Here is a 17,788-nt window from a genome sequence, read left to right as displayed (position 1 = left end):
TGATGTAGAGGAATTTAAAAACGAAACAGTTTCTACTTTCTACAAGTATGAATGAATTTTTAAGGTAATGATTAGCTTCCCTAACCTTACCTGTATCCTACCTCAATTACAATATAAAACATGAACACGAGGACATTGTACCAAACATTTTCTTATGCAAGTAAAGACATGTAGACGTAATAAAAGTCCTTATCTCTAGATGTATATTTACTTTACTGAATCATTAAACTTCAACATTTGACAAATATCACTATAACCTGTAGTTATATTTTGTTTCACCATCGCTGAGCCTTGAGAGCAGTAAAGAATAAATAAAACAAACCACATATTTTCAAATAAACTTTTTTAATAAACCGTAAGAAAAATTAAATCCATAATTTGTCCTAAAGCAAGTCTGATATAAATCAAAGACTAAAGTAAAGTTTTTGAAAAGACTGTTTGCATATTATATTATATATATTATAATATCTAAAGTTTACTATACACTGTAAAAAATGATGTGATCAATAAGTAATGACAACCTATGCTTTTACATTGCTTAACTCATCAAAATAAGTTATACAATTTTCTACTTTTTGTTTAAGTCATACAAGGTTCAACTAATTAATTTAATGTAATTTAGGTTGAAATGATTACAATCAACTTGTACAGTAGCCTACCTAATGAAAGTATATGAGATAACTGAATAATCTATTAAATAATATTAAACTGAACTAAAATAAATGTCAGCAGACGTCTTGTCTTGTCCTTGGCTTTTTGTGTCCATTTTCCATGTTTTAAAGCTCTCCCCTTGATTCAGTCTTAGAATCCAGATTATATCGAGCTCTCGTCTTTAGAAAAGACTTCAGTGTAAATAAAAAGAAAATCTGAACACCCTTTGAAAGACAGAAAATGAGGTCGTCAGTCACCAAACAATGCAAGACAGCTTGAATAAATCCAATAAAAATGTACTGTCCTTAGTATTAATAATGTGTCAAAAATATTATTAACAGTGTAATAACACACCTGTGTCGTATTGCAGAGACAGAAGACCACACTGAGAATGATGTAGAGTGTTTTGTCATGGGTGATGAGCACAAAGTAACCAATGACCCAGCACAAACCGAGCACCACAGCCAGAGAGAAACTGCTCAAAATCTTCTTCTTTAAATGAGTGGTTCGTGAGCTAAAGAACCAAAAAATAATATAGACAATATGAACTTTTATTGAACTGCAAATATTATGTTGCCATTAAACATCAACGCTCTGAGAAACAGCTCCTACTGTAGTTAGGCCTACTACATTATCTTCAATAAACTATTTCCAATCCGAATCAAATCTTAAAGGAATGTCTTTATAACCTTTGACTTGATTTAAACCCGGAACATTTGTTCACGGTTCAGTTACGTACCTCTTCAGGTTGGGATTTGCACAGCAGATGGTTTTAGAGAAGTAGACAAGCAGAGCTGTGTTAAAACACAACATGACCGCTAGAGGGAGCAAGAAACCCCACAACATCGGCCGCTTCGGATCAAACGTTCCTGTCTTGTCCAGAGACGCCAGCCAACAGCTAAAACAGGACAAAGAGAGAACGAGAAATACTGGGATGTGTAAGTAATGGGTAAGTAAGAGGAAGAGGACCAGAAAGCTGTAAAGCTCCTTGATCACTTGTAATTTTCCACAGCTCATGTTGTCTGGATTTTTTTTTGTCAACTGAATTTTTTGGAAAGACATTTTTTTTGCAGCATTTCGTCAGCAGAACAGAACAAAACACATTAAATAACAGTACAACCCACTGAAGATACATATCTATATCTCACAGCCTCGCTTTCGCTGTTAAAAATCAAATATGGCGCTTTTGTTACAACATGCAAGGTTTCCGGTGTCTCCGCTTACACGTCTGTTATGCTGCTTGATGTCGCAAACTGTTCTTTATCATATCAATTAAAATGTATTATTGTAATCATAAACACAATTTGTAGCAAAACTAGTTTTACCATTTTGGTTTTTCTGCACTTTGTTATTCTTTTAGTTAAGCTAAACTATAGCGATCAATGAATCATAAGTCTCGCACAGTCACAGGAAATAGCTTGGATAAAGCGAAATGATTTTTCACTTACAACTCTTCTTGTCGATAACCTGAAGGGTCCTTAAAGCTGTAGGTGGTGGTCAGCGAAATGCCGACAATAACAGCAGGCAGACCTAAGACATTATAATGGATCAAAACGATTAAATGTTAGCCTATTATCCGCATGCTCATTTATACATTTAGATTGGGTAACTCGCTTAAAGTGAATCTTAAATAAAAGTACAAATTTAATAACAGTTCTTTAGTAAACCTCAAAATGAATATCCATTTTTCATCCTGTAAATGAAAATGATGTTATGCCTAAACTGTTATAGTAGTAAAATAGAATATAGGTCTAATATGCCCATTTATTGGTTATCAGCAGTAACATGAAATCATCAGCCAGAATTTTAAAATAGGCTAAATATATAACATATTTAATACCATATCTTTGTTTACAGTTATCCAGACAGAATAAAAGTGTCATGTCTTTTAATATCAGTGAGTTTTATTAAATGTACCCCAGCCGGCTGTCATGGCGATGGTGCGGAAACCTCGTGGTGGACCATTGAGGGCGTTTCTGATGAGGAAAAACACGTGAGCCGCATACATGATGTTCCAGGCAAACGTGGCCAGCAGGAAGTACTGCAGCAGAGCTGTGATTGCCGTACAAGGACCCTGATCGACCTTCTGTTGCATATCTGAAGAAGGAATAACGTTCTGCTTGGAAACAGAGGCCTTTGAGCTCTGGATGGGATTGTTGATTCCAAAAATGAACAGCAGGTAATAGGTGATCATGCACAAACAGATGTTCACTAACAGCATAGTGGAGTTGGCTCCTCTCTGTTTCCTGTAGAGTTGTAAAGAATTACGTTTATTTGATATGGGAAGAAAAATTAAGAGGACACTCTTTCACAAACCAGAACCATGGAAATACCATTAGTTGGCTAGACATGATAGAATGGAAATACACTGGGGAAAAAAAGAAGAAGAAAAATCGGTCTTGTTTTCCAGTAAAAAATATTGTTGATGCACCGATATAAAATTCTGGCTGATACTGGTGAGCTGACAGTTATGGTTACAATTAAGGTTGATAACCAATACATGCCTGATATTAAAATCTATACTAATTTGTCCAGATAATTAAAAAATTAAATACTTAAAATCTAAAATGAATCGTTTTAAATGCTACAAGGGAATTCACTGTGAGATATTACATTTAGCAGTGTTATCAAATTTTTAAAAATCTACTTGCAGTGTGTGATTTTTAGCGGCATCTAGTGGTGAGGTTACGAATTGCAACTAACAGAAGTTACGGTGGCCGACAGGAAAAGATGCCGTCGTCTGAGACAACAGAGAGTAGCCAGTTCAGCAATGAGGTTTCTTTACAAAGATAAATTAAGAAATGATGTTTACTTTTGTGGTATCCTGATATTTATGTTATAGTTACCGGCAGTTCCACTCCACACCACAAGAGGTGCAGTTGACCTTCAGGATCATGTGGGGTCTGTGGGATGATGTAAACAACATATAGAGGAAATGATAACCTGTTGTATGGATGCTCTGTTACGCTAGTAATGCAATAAAATACTAAGTACAGTTATAGTGCGTGATTCAGTCCTTATATTACTAAAGTAACCACATATTGGCGACGAGGATATTGGAAGGTTAAAATAAGCGTCGGTCTGAAGACGGATGATACTGGATGAGTTCAGAGAGCTGACGGTGGGAGAGCGAGGGGCTAGCGTTGGACTGGAGGATTCACGGAAACAAACTCAAAGATGACTATGATGATAGGCACTCTGTCGGCTTTTGACGTAAAGGAGCAGACTTGGGAAGAGTATTGTGAGATACTAGAGCAGTTTTTTGAAGCTAACGGAATTGATGACGGAGAGAAGCAGAGAGCTATCCTCATCAGCGTGGTGGGACCAACCACATACAAGCTCATAAGGAACCTGGTGAGTCCAGAGAAGCCCAGCTCGAATACATACGGTCAGTTGAAAACTTTAACAAAAGAGCACTTCAACCCAAAACCGAGCGAAATAGTGCAGAGATACAAATTTGACTCGCGCTCCCACCAACCTATGGAGACCGTCAGTGCATACGTAGCAGAATTGAGACGTTTAGCACATGATTGTAACTATAGTACTACACTGGAACAGATGTTAAGAGACCGACTGGTATGCGGTATTAATGATGACAGGATTCAAAGACGCTTGCTATCCGAAACAGACTTGACTTTGAGAGAGCGTTCAAAATTGCAGTAGCTGCAGAAGCTGCTAGTAAAAATGTTCAAGACCTCCATAAAGGCACCATTAGCATGCAACAGCATGAAGACGGAGGGTACACGAAAAAAGGAGGGTGAATGGAAAAAGAGAGATAAGGAATGCTACCGATGTCATGGGAAGCAACACAGCGCAGCCGAGTGTAAATTTAAGGAGGCAAAGTGTCATTGTTGTGGGAAAGTAGGGAATATAGCTAAGGCTTGCCGAAATAGAAATAAAGAAGGTGCATGCCCCAATGAAAAGAAAGCATACAGAGCAGAGAAAGCATACAGAGCAGAGCGGCATTCACGTCCACATTGATTATATAATGTAGACTGTGAAAAGCAGGAAGGTGATAGATCTGAAGAGAAAGCATTCACATTAAACTGCATGGAAACGGAGACATCAATTCAGAGAATAAAACCGTTTGAAGTGACTAAGTGAATAAGAAGACAGTGCATTTTGAAATTGATACAGGATGTAGTGTAAGCATAATGAATGAGATGAAGTTCAATGAGATGTGGAACGAAAAGCAACGCCCGCAAATAAGACAAACTCATAGTCATACACAGGGGAGAAAATCAAAGTAGTGGGGGTAGCCAAAGTGGAAGTCAACTGTGAGCGGCAAGTAAAGACATTGCCCCTAGTGGTGGTTAAAGGTACAGGACCTAGCTTGTTAGGAAAAGGATGGCTAAAGGCTCTAAAGCTGAAGTGGGAAGAAATAAAAAATGTGAGAACAGAGGCACAGAGTCTACCGGAAGTACTCATGAGAAATGAGGATGTTTTCAAGCAGGAGTTAGGCATGTTGAAAGGTATGAAAGCAACCATTCGAGTGTCCGCTGAAGCACATCCTAAATTCTATCGGCCCCGCTCAGTTCCTTATGCCATGAGGGCAAAAGTAGAAGAGACGACAGATCGGCTGCCGAAGAAGGACATTATAGCTCCCGTTAAATACGCTGAATGGGCCGCACCCATAGTTCCTGTCTTAAAGCCAAACGGGTCGGTCAGAATATGCGGGGATTACAAATTGACAGTTAACAGTGCCTCCTCACTAGAGCAATGCCCTATTCCCCATGTCGAAGACCTGTTCAATACTCTGTCAGGAGGGAAACAGTTCTCCAAGCTTGATTTAAGCCACGCCTATCAACAGATTGTAATGGATGATGCCTCAAAGAAATACCTCACAATAAACACCCACCGAGGCCTGTTCACCTACAATAGGCTACCTTTCGGAGTTTCTTCAGCTCCCGCCATCTTCCAGCAAACGATGGAAAACCTGTTACAAGGCCTTCCAAGAGTAGCTGTGTACTTAGACGACATTATTCTGATGGGGAGAGACGAAGCGAACATCTGAGCACTCTGGACAAGGTACTTAGGCGACTGAAAGACGCTGGCCTGCGCCTTCACAGAAGCAAATGTGCGTTTCTGCAAAATGAGGTGGAATACCTAGGGCATGTGGTCGATGCTGAAGGCTTACATCCCGTACAGAGCAAGGTGAGAGCCATCGAGGAAGCTCCACCGCCAACCACAGTGACTGATCTAAAGGCCTATTTAGGTCTCTTGAATTACTATAATAAGTTTCTCCCTAGTCTAGCTACACGCTTAGCCCCGTTACACAAGCTGCTGAGGAAAGATGTTTCATGGGCCTGGAACAATGAGCAGGAAGAAGCTTTTCAGAACTCAAAACAGTTGCTGAAGTCAGCTAAAGTCCTGGGTCACTATTCAGCGGACAAAGACTTAGTGCCTCGCCATACGGATTAGGCGCCGTACTGTCACGTCATGGAAGACGGTAGTGAAAAACCTTTAGGCTTCATGTCACACATGCTAACACCAGCAGAGAAGCGCTACTCACAGCTTGATAAGGAGGGGTTAGCTATCATTTTCAGGATCAAGAGGTTTCACAAGTACATCTATGGACGAACATTCACAATCAGCACTGACCACAAGCCACTGATATCATGGTTTCATGAAAAAAAGCCAGTGCCACAGATGGGGTAACCGAGAGTGCAGAGGTGGGCAACACTCCTCAGAGCTTATGAGTACAAAATCATATACAAACCTGGGCAGGAACATGCAAATGCAGACGCACTGAGCAGGTTACCACTGCCACAAACAGGGGAAGAGGACGAGACAGACCAGGTCCTCATGTTGGAGGTCATGGAGGACCCACCTATCACGACAAAACAGGTTAGACAGTGGACAGCTAGGGACGAAACACTCTCCCAAGTGCTAGTCTGGTGTCTGAAAGGATGGCCAAGGGAGGTGGATACAATGTACAAACCCTACAGTCAGAGAAAACTGGAGCTGAGTGTGAAAGATGGGTGTGTGTTCTGGGGGGCTAGAGTGGTCGTTCCACAGAGGAGTAGGAAAGCCATTTTAAAACAGTTACACCACAAACACCCAGAAATTTCTAGAATGAAGGGCTTAGCACGTTCATACGTTTGGTGGCCAGGGATGGACTCCGAAATTGAAAAGGAAGTGCAGTCCTGCCATACATGTCAGGAAAGCAGAAATCCTCCAGCAGGGGCACCGCTACATCCATGGGAGTGGCCGGAGACACCCTGGAGCAGACTGCATGTGGATTACGCCGGCCCTTTTCTAGGGAAAATGTTCCTTGTCTATGTAGATGCACACTCCAAATGGATTGACGTGTATCCAGCAAGTACAGCAACAAGTCAAGTTACCATTGAAAAGCTCAGACAGTGCTTTAGCATACATGGCCTGCCCCAGACCTTAGTATCAGATAATGGAACTTTCTTCACAAGCCAAGAGTTTCAAGCATTCCTAAAACAGAATGGCATACAGCACATAACATCCGCACCATTCCACCCGGCGTCTAACGGTCTAGCGGAAAGAGCTGTACAGTCGCTCAAACAAGGAATAAAGAAAATAAAGGGAGACTCTTTGGAAACAAAAGTAGCTAGATTTTTGTTTAATTACAGAATCACGCTGCAAACAACGACTGGATTGTCACCAGCTGAAATGCTTATGTCCAGGAGGTTGCGCTCAACACTGGATCTTCTGCTGCCGGATGTGAAGTCAAAGATACGCAAGAAACAACTCAAGCAGAAGGAACAACACGACACACACAGTGAGTGGAGGAGTTTTTCTCCTGGGGATGATGTGTACACCCGAAACTACAGTCATGGACCCCGTTGGGTACAAGCGGTCATTGAAGAGAACACAGGACCTGTATCCTATACAGTACAGACAGGAGATGGACGAGTCATGAGGCATCATGTCGATCAAATCAGAAAACGGCATACTATTGTGAGCGGTGAAACGCCCGTGCCTGAGAGGATGGAGGAGCCTACCAGTCTTCAGGTCTCAGATACAGTATTGGAGGCCCCGCCTGCAGACTCTGCTGTCACCACTTCGGTCAGAGAGAGAATGACTGCTTCTGAGACAGCCCAAGCACACCCCTCAGTTGTTGAACAGACAAAAGCAGGAGTAGATCCATTACCTGTGTTGTGCCGTTCCGAGTGCACAAGAAAGACTCCTGCTTATCTGAAAGACTTTGTGAAATAGTGGTGAGATCCCTCAAGTCAGAGCAAGAATGTGCTCTGGGACTCACTGGAAGGATGGCAGTCTACTCACCTTCCTAGTTCGTTTTTGTTTTAACTCTGTTCACGGAGTTTAATTATATAAAAAAAAGAGAAAAAAAAAACATGAGAGTGCCAGATGGTGTATGTTTGTGTTAACTGTTCAACAAGGTGATCAGACTGTCTAGAAGAGTTTACTGTTGATTTGGTTTTGTTTCTCTGTGTTAACAGTATTAAGTACAATGTCACCCTTACAGTACATTTGTGAGTAGTTTGGGGGGGAACATATGATGTTTGATCACTGGAGTATTTTTTCTCTTAAGGGGGGAGGGATGTGGTATCCTGATATTTATGTTATAGTTACCGGCAGTTCCACTCCACACCACAAGACCTTCAGGATCATGTGGGGTCTGTGGGATGATGTAAACAACATATAGAGGAAGTGATAACCTGTTGTATGGATGCTCTGTTATGCTAGTAATGCAATAAAATACTAAGTACAGTTATAGTGCGTGATTCAGTCCTTATATTACTAAAGTTACCACAACTTTATTATTCAGTAAAACAATATGTTATTGCGAATATTATTGTTACTTGTTCATCATTGTGTCAGTGTTTTATTCGATGACTTTAGCTTGCTTCCTTGCATGAAGATGGACATAGTAACGAAACGTGTTTGTCCATTTAGGGCTCCTGTAGAAACATGTTGGCGCATTTCAATGTGTATGTAGATAGAATAGAATAGAATGAGGCATTTATATAGCGCTTTCATATGTACTACTGTACACCCAAAGCGCTTTACAATCATATCAGGGGTCTCTCCTCAACCACCACCAGTGTGCAGCATCCACTTGGATGATGCGACAGCAGCCACAGTACAACGGCGCCAGTGCGCTCACCACACACCAGCTATAGGTGGAGAGAGGAGAGAGAGTGATAGAGCCAGGACACCGGGGTTACACCCCTACTCTTTACGAGAAATGCCATGGGATTTTTTAATGACCACAGAGAGTCAGGACCTCGGTTTTACGTCTCATCCGAAGGACGATAGAAATGACTCATTCTAAGGTAATAAAAACATAACGGTTAATTATGTAAGGTCTTTATACAGCACTGAAAACACAGTTATGTATATGATATTGCATTTTTATCAACAGATCCTCCTAAATATTACACAATGCACCTTTAAGTGAATGGTAAATGCCAAGGTGCTGTAATCTAAAATGGTTCCTTCATAATGTGGATATAGTATATTGTGCATCTACAAAACAAAAACAAAAAAATAACATCAAGCAAAACAATGCAATATAACTAGAATGTATTTTAATTTAATTTAAATTTATTTTTGTAGAATTTTCTCATCTTATTGGTAAAATGTTATTTTTACTAAAATGAGCTAGATTTGTGCGGTAAAAAAATAAATGCATGGATGGGGTGTTGGTTATAGTAATGTTTTTTTTGTTTTTTTTATTACGTTTATTTATTTTTGTGCATATAAGAAAATTAATCCTGGAACCTGTAATTATTTTAAGGGTATTTGATGTTTGAATAAAAAACCTATTTGACAAAAAATAAATGCATAATTGCCAAATAAGCAAAATATTTGATTCAAGATATACTCTCTCAAAAACAAGATAGCATTTTGTTTCAAAATAAATCTACCTTGTTTTAAGTATGTTTCGATTTTTTTTTTGCTGAAAAACAAGACAAAATACCAAGGTCTTTGGACATGTAAGTACATTAGATTACCATGTGAAAATTACAGTATATGAATATGGTGATTATATAGTAGCTTGTTATCAAAGTACAATGCTATTACTATATTACTCTATTATTAATATAGTGCTTTAGTACGTACCTGGTCTTAATTTGATAAACTGTAGTGAGGATCAAACCCACAATAGACAAACTGCATCCCACAATACTGATCCAGTTTAAAGCCTCAGAATAATTATAGTCTGCTCTAAAGCTCTACAAAAAGGAGAGAGAAATCTTGATAGTTAATATAGTTCACATATATTCACCACATTTTCAAGTGTACTGTGTATTTTTACTACCACATTACAGGTAAGTTAACATAACAAATTGTGTTAGCTTAGCATCATGCTAACGACATCAAATATGAGTCTCGTCTGTGTCCTTTACTTGAGGAGCATTGTATACTAGAAAGTTTCCACAGGAAGCCATGTTGCACTTTAGTTACTCAGCCTATCTAGGGAGATCACTATAGGTTTTAGAGCAAAGTTTCAAGAGTTTATTTAACACACGTATGTTAAACTAACCATTAGAACTGCAAAGTTGGTGGTGTGGTTGCATTTACACTGGCCACCACTGGGATCTAGTATTTTGACGCAGCCCTCTGTTCTCCAGTCTCTTTGAGCGTAGTCCCAAAACACACATGCAAAGTCGCCAAGTGTCAAGCTGGATATATTCTGAAAACATAAACATATTTTTAAAAAAAACTACCATCAGTGCACTACCATCAGAAGCTTGGAATAATTAAGAGTTTTTCATGTTTTTCGAAGAAGTCCCTTCTCTTTATTTGATGAAAAATACAGTAATATTGTAAAGTTTTATTACAATTTAAAATAAATGTTTTCTATTTTAATATATTTTATAATGCAATTCATCAATAAATTGTGTTGCGTAATTATGCATAATTTAATGGTATTACTATAGTAGGTACATGTAATATGTGTAACAGGGACACAGTAAAATAAAGAAAAGTATTACTCATATATTCTTTCTTACCCCCAAACTTTTGAATGGCAGTGTATTGCGGTTTCCACAAAAATATTAAGCAGCACAAGTGTTTTCAACATTGATAATAATCAGAAATGTTTCTTTAGCAGCAAATCATCATATTCGAATGATTTCTGAAGGGTCACGTGACACTGAAGACTGGAGTAATGATGCTGAAAATTCAGATTTGCAGGAATAAATTACATTTTAAAATATACAGTATTTAACTAGAAAACTGGCATTTTAAATTGTAATAATATTTCACAATATTTCACTTTTTTTCTGTATTCTGTATCATCAAATAAATCCAGGTGAGTAAAAGAGACTTCTTCCCAAACAATGACTGGTAGTGTATTAATAATTTTACAAATTCTGGGTGGAGACCAGAATTTGACCAGAAAATAATCCATAGTTCATGTTAATTGATATATTTTCTAGGCAAGTCTAAGCAAAATTAGCAGGATAGTATGCAAACTGGTCATTCCTGATCCTCATAACCCTGACAGGGTTTATTTTGTGATAACGAAAGGCTAACTGAACAGTTATTCCATGTGTAGGTGTTTTATTGACTGGTAACATGAGTGATTCAGAGAAGCCGCTATATGTAATGTAATTATTATGAGTTTACGCTCACTCACCTTGGGCCTTATGGCGAACTCCACATTATCAAGCAAGCTTTTGTCTGAGAGGCTTGCAGAAATCACCCTTCTCTTCGTATCTAGTTGGCTATTAAACTGTTTTGAGTTGAAAAAACGGTCGTTTTCATAAAGCACCATTCCGATACTTAGATTTTTGTTCCCTACGGGAAAGGAGAAGGAGAGAAATTTATTCAAAACGTTGAGTTTAATTATGCTCCTCAAACCAAGAGCAACAACAACAGAGACATAAACGGTACCCCAATCTTTCTGGGAATTGTTTTGCAGTTTGATAGATAACATGAGATCAACGGGATGTCCTGAAGGGGATGTCATGTTAGCATCGCCTCCACCCAGACCTACTCCTTCTGGAGTAAATTTCTCTGACAGTCCTAGTGAAATGCAGCTTAGTTTAGGAAGTAGAAATGTCTTTCTAATATCAACAAAGATATAACAATTACATGTGAAGCTTTATTTGCTCTTTATGTTTCTGCTCTGACCTGTTTGAGCGTAGAATTGCACTTCCGGGGTCCAATTTGACAACTTGATGTGTTGCACCACTAGGTTTGGCTGCACCAGTGCATTAGAGTTCATGCTACTAACGTTCAAAGCAAAATCCTCCAAAGTCTTAGTGAGTCTACAGATATAATACACATGAAAAAGTTAAACACACATCCATCCTAATGAAAAGTAAATAAGTCAAGATTATCTTTTTTTTTCTACAATCTAAAAATAGATTGAGATTAAATAAAATTTCAAATAAGAAAATATTTCATGTTATTAATTTCTGCAAAAAATTGTCTTGTTACTAACCAAACACCCCCCCTGAAAAAAAAAAAATGTTTTAACCCAAAACCATGTGATCAGCATCATTTTCTTATATTTTGAACACACTATGGTAAATATCCTCTATATTTTATCTCCAATGACCTATTATCAAGGAGTGTATTAATTGCCCGTAAACTATTTTGGGTACATTGTTATTGTTTTCAATATCTTTAATTCAAATAAACATTAAAATGTGAGGTTAACCTGATCAAGAAAATTACATTTGGTTGACCAGGTTATTGTTTTTATTTTTTTGTAATATCAAAATGTATTAGATAGAGTGTAGTGTGTAAATACCTCTCAAGGGAATCATAAGTGTCTTCAGAGTGTTGTTCTTCATCAATTTGCATGAGCTGACTGATGGTGGCCATTGCTGACACTGCAACTGTCTGTACAATAAAAAACATTTTATATTACATCTATACATAATGATTTTGCTGTAGTCAAACATTGTCAGACAAACGTACTAACATGTTTTAAAGTGCCTCTATTATGCTTTTTTCGAATATTACCTTTCATGCAATGTGTAATATAGCTGTTTGTGAATGTAAAAGTTCTGCAAAATTTCAAAGATCAAAGTGCACGATGAATAAAGTTTTTGTCTCCTAAAAGAAATAATTGATTATGAACTGCTGAAACGAGTCATCAGTAAATCCAGTCTCACTTCCTGTAGACCAATCACAACAGACTGGACCATCTGACCAATCAGAGCAGAGCAGACCAATCACAACAGACTGGACCATCTGACCAATCAGAGCAGAGCAGACCAATCACAAAAGACTAGACCATCTGACCAATCAGAGCAGAGTAGACCGATCACAACAGACTGGACCGTCTGACCAATTAGAGGAGATTAGACCAACCGCAACAGACCTGACTGTCTGACCAATCAGAGCATATTAGACCATCTGACCAATCAGAGCAGAGCAGACCAATCACAACAGACTGGACCGTCTAACCAATAAGAAAGAAGGGGTTTAGAGAGACTGAATCTTTGAATGACCGTTTACAGACTCTGAGAAAAGTGGTGATGTGCAATTTTGAGAACATCAAAGTGATTTTTTAACTTTGATGCTTGTAAACCTATTGTAGGAGACCTCCAAAACAAAATTAGGACCCTTTAAAATAGCATAATAGGGGTACTTTAATGTTTCTACATGTGCTGAAAGTCATCTAGGATTCTTGCCTCATTTAGCACTGTGGAGGACAGCAAGCTATTGACAATCGTAGCAGCAGAGGTGATGTTCTGGGACGTCAGCTGCTCAGGTTTGGATGTTAACATCTGGACACTTGAGGCAACATGCATATTCTCTTCCGGAGTTAACTAAAATAAAACCACTGTGTCAATCTGGTGTGTAATCAAAAGCACATTAAAATGGCAGAGTTCAAACTATTGACTATCATGACTACAGTAAAGCAGAGGCAGTTAATGTACAGTGTCATGTTACACATTACATGTAGTTACTGTAGTAACTAGAATGCATTTCCGGAGGAACTGCGAAGTGTGCTTGCTCGGGTGCGGTTCACTAACGTTAGCAGGTAGTGGATAAGGGTGCGTTGAAGTTTGCTTGATCTGAGAATTTCAACAATAGTACTTTTTACAAGATTGTGCAAAAAGGTGAAAAGTTATGTGCATTAAGAGACATGTCTGCAATGTAGACTAGTGCCAATGGCATTGTTTATGTGGCTTGGTTGTTGGTTTTGAAATAATTGGTTATGAATATACAGCAGAGAGTGGGAGTGTTTTGGGTGATGAAATGGTAGCCTATTGAAAAGAAGTTGACAGTCTTCATTTACTGTATCCAATAAGCCAATACAAAACTCACCCAGCTGTTCTGTGGTTGAGTGTTCCCTTTGATTAGGAACAAATTTACTATCTCAAATTAAGGTCTACCGTAATTAGCGATGCTTTGATTGCTGCTGTCAAGATGGTTGTCATCACCTACACAGAAACGCTGATTTTTATAGCCTACCGTCAGTCCTCATATTGTAATTAAATGAAAAACGCTATCAGTTTCACTATTAGCTTACTCTAGCGATGCAATCGCAACAACATGGATAACGCTGTTTGGCCTTGCCTAACTTTATATGACATATGCGCCATATGCTAGAGTTACACATCCCGCTGCCATTTCAGGGCTTGAATTTCGGTGCGGGAATGTGGGGATTGCGCATAATTTAAACCATTCCCGCAAGGTTAGCTTTTATAGTGCGAGAAATTCCCGCACAAATATATTCGCTTCATCTCAGAGCAAATGATTAAAAAAATAAATTCACAGATGCGAGAAAAAAGATGTCAAACTGTCTTTTATTTTCGAATTTAATTCCTCAATCAGCGCTGGACCGGAATTTTCTGTCTTCCGCTGAGCCCTGGCCGTAGACAGATCATATGTTTCACGCTGTCAATGCAGTGGTCTACGTTGCGCTGATCTTATTCACACTATCGAGTGTAGGTGCAGCATTCTAACATTGAGTCATAATGAGCTGTTTGTGAAGTAATTATCCGCTTCCAAATTATGTCATTTTAATCACGAAATTGAAACATTAAAAAACAATTTGCTCTTTATGGTGTGCGAGTGATAGAGCGCGGCAGCAACGAACCAACTGATCAGCTTGCAGCGTAACAACATTGAATGCTGGGCCGACCAGCTGATCATAGCTGTACAGGGCGCCTTATTATTTTTCATCTCCATAAATATATCTAGTAGTAAAGCTAATGCAAGGGCTAGAAATCAATTAATCTTTTGCTGATACTTCCTTGTCATCATGGAGAGCGCAGTTCATGGCTGCATAACTTGCATAGCAACGACAGACGCCACGGGAGAGCAAGCGTGAAAGGAGACAGCGGCGCGCCCGCGCTTTCCACTTGTTTTTACACATCTAAGGTGCGTTCCATTCGACAGGGTCCATACGCAGTGTTCACTGCTCCCCTACTCCCTGAGCACGGTGTATCAGTTGAAGTGGACTTCACTGACAATAACCGCTCATTTGAAACGCCCTGCAAACGGCATCAAATAAAGTCAACAACGGGGTCGCGCAGATTATGATATAACATAAATATATATAGGACTACATTCATATTTTAATTTTTATTATTATATTATATATTTACAATTATATTGCACTATTTTACAACTACCTAAAATAAAATCACTTTACTTCACAAACTAGCTAAGCTGGCTGCATTCACTGAGGTAAATTATAATCATCAAAAATAGTATATGTAATATTCACAACAATAACTGTTAAAAATACTGTCATTTGTATAACAATGGTGAAATGTATGAATACTTAGTTTGTGAAGTAAAGTGATTTTATTTTAGGTAGTTGTAAAATAGTGCAATATAATTGTAAATATATAATATAATAATAAAAATTAAAATATGAATGTAGTCCTATATATATATTTATGTTATGTCAATCTTCGCGACCCCTTCGTTGACTTTCTTTGATGACGTCTGCAGGGCGTTTCAAATGAGCGGTTATTGTCAGTGAAGTCCACTTCAACTGATATACCGTGCTCAGGGAGTAGGGGAGCAGTGAACACTGCGTATGGACCCTGTCGAATGGAACGCACCTTAGATGTGTAAAAACAAGTGGAAAGCGCGGGCGCGCCGCTGTCTCCTTTCATGCTTGCTCTCCCGTGGCGTCTGTCGTTGCTATGCAAGTTATGCAACCAAGAACTGCGCTCTCCATGATGACAAGGAAGTATCAGCAAAAGATTAATTGATTTCTAGCCCTTGCATTAGCTTTACTACTAGATATATTTATGGAGATGAAAAATAATAAGGCGCCCTGTACAGCTATGATCAGCTGGTCGGCCCAGCATTCAATGTTGTTACGCTGCAAGCTGATCAGTTGGTTCGTTGCTGCCGCGCTCTATCACTTGCACACCATAAAGAGCAAATTGTTTTTTAATGTTTCAATTTCGTGATTAAAATGACATAATTTGGAAGCGGATCATTTCTTCACAAACAGCTCATTATGACTCAATGTTAGAATGCTGCACCTACACTCGATAGTGTGAATAAGATCAGCGCAACGCAGACCACTGCATTGACAGCGTGAAACATATGATCTGTCTACGGCCAGGGCTCAGCGGAAGACAGAAAATGCCGGTCCAGCGCTGATTGAGGAATTAAATTCGAAAATAAAAGACAGTTTGACATCTTTTTTCTCGCATCTGTGAATTTATTTTTTAATCATTTGTTCTGAGATGAAGCGAATATATTTGTGCGGGAATTTCTCGCACTATAAAAGCTAACCTTGCGGGAATGGTTTAAATTATGCGCAATCCCCACATTCCCGCACCGAAATTCAAGCCCTGAAATGGCAGCAGGATGTGTAACTCTAGCATATGGCGCATATGTCATATAAAGTTAGGCAAGGCCAAACAGCGTTATCCATGTTGTTGCGATTGCATCGCTAGAGTAAGCTAATAGTGAAACTGATAGCGTTTTTCATTTAATTACAATATGAGGACTGACGGTAGGCTATAAAAATCAGCGTTTCTGTGTAGGTGATGACAACCATCTTGACAGCAGCAATCAAAGCATCGCTAATTACGGTAGACCTTAATTTGAGATAGTAAATTTGTTCCTAATCAAAGGGAACACTCAACCACAGAACAGCTGGGTGAGTTTTGTATTGGCTTATTGGATACAGTAAATGAAGACTGTCAACTTCTTTTCAATAGGCTACCATTTCATCACCCAAAACACTCCCACTCTCTGCTGTATATTCATAACCAATTATTTCAAAACCAACAACCAAGCCACATAAACAATGCCATTGGCACTAGTCTACATTGCAGACATGTCTCTTAATGCACATAACTTTTCACCTTTTTGCACAATCTTGAAAAAAGTACTATTGTTGAAATTCTCAGATCAAGCAAACTTCAATGCACCCTTATCCACTACCTGCTAACGTTAGTGAACCGCACCCGAGCAAGCACACTTCGCAGTTCCTCCGGAAATGCATTCTAGTTATTACTTAGTACTTTATGTGTAATTACCTTAAAATAAAGTGTAACCGAATATTTTTTTTACATTTCACTTCATGGACTATGTTTGTTTGCCAGCAGTAATGAAACTGTTAGTTAAACCATTAAACTGCTGCCATTAAATATTAATATATTAATTATATAATAATTGTATTTTATAAATAAATAAAAATAGAATAGAGGGCAATTTTGACCTGAAAAATTAATATCATATAATATAATATTTAACAAAGTGCAACTTCTCCCAACATATCTAAAATAAAACAAAACCGGCAGTATCAACTTTTGTCATTCAAAATGATTGTGAATTTGTTCAAACTTTTCAAAGATGTAAATACAGACGTTGGCTTTGCTTTCGAACAGCTCCAGGATCAAGTCACAGTTCAGAAGTTTAAGTTCACCAAATGCGTGGAAGAGTGTGAAGTTCAAACACTGAGCCGAAGCCATAGGAATACCAGCTAAAGGACACATATAAGACGTACAACACAGGTTAAACAGGTTAACTTAAGAACACAAACAGAAAATTACAAACCTAAACTATTTTGGTATGTACTTCTGACACAAATTAAGTTAAATCACTGTACAGATGTTATACGATTTCTATTGCAAAAAAAAAAGACATTTCTAATAATCTGTTTGTCAACATTATATTATAATTAGTGATATAAGCCACACACACACACATATATATATGCTTTACATATTCAACCATTTATTAGTTTGGG

General features: G+C 38.4%; 1 protein-coding gene across 1 annotated transcript; it reads right to left on the bottom strand.

Annotated features, from left to right (window-relative positions):
• Positions 1-332: 332 nt before the first annotated feature.
• On the bottom strand, positions 333-2,894 carry LOC311084407 (adhesion G-protein coupled receptor G7-like). The gene is made up of 5 exons (XM_084116409.1): positions 2,569-2,894; positions 2,100-2,181; positions 1,391-1,549; positions 1,006-1,165; positions 333-875 (listed from the first exon to the last, which is right to left on the bottom strand). Exons 1-5 carry the CDS (start codon positions 2,870-2,872, stop codon positions 777-779), a joined length of 804 nt encoding a protein of 267 aa, XP_083972535.1. The 5' UTR covers positions 2,873-2,894; the 3' UTR covers positions 333-776.
• Between the last annotated feature and the right edge of the window lie 14,894 nt (positions 2,895-17,788).

This window comes from Abramis brama (assembly GCF_963993115.1).
Source record: "Abramis brama genome assembly, chromosome: 6".
NCBI lineage: Eukaryota > Metazoa > Chordata > Actinopteri > Cypriniformes > Leuciscidae > Abramis > Abramis brama.
The sequence above is the reverse complement of the archived record's forward strand: the minus strand, read 5'-3'. Positions and strand labels throughout refer to the sequence as shown.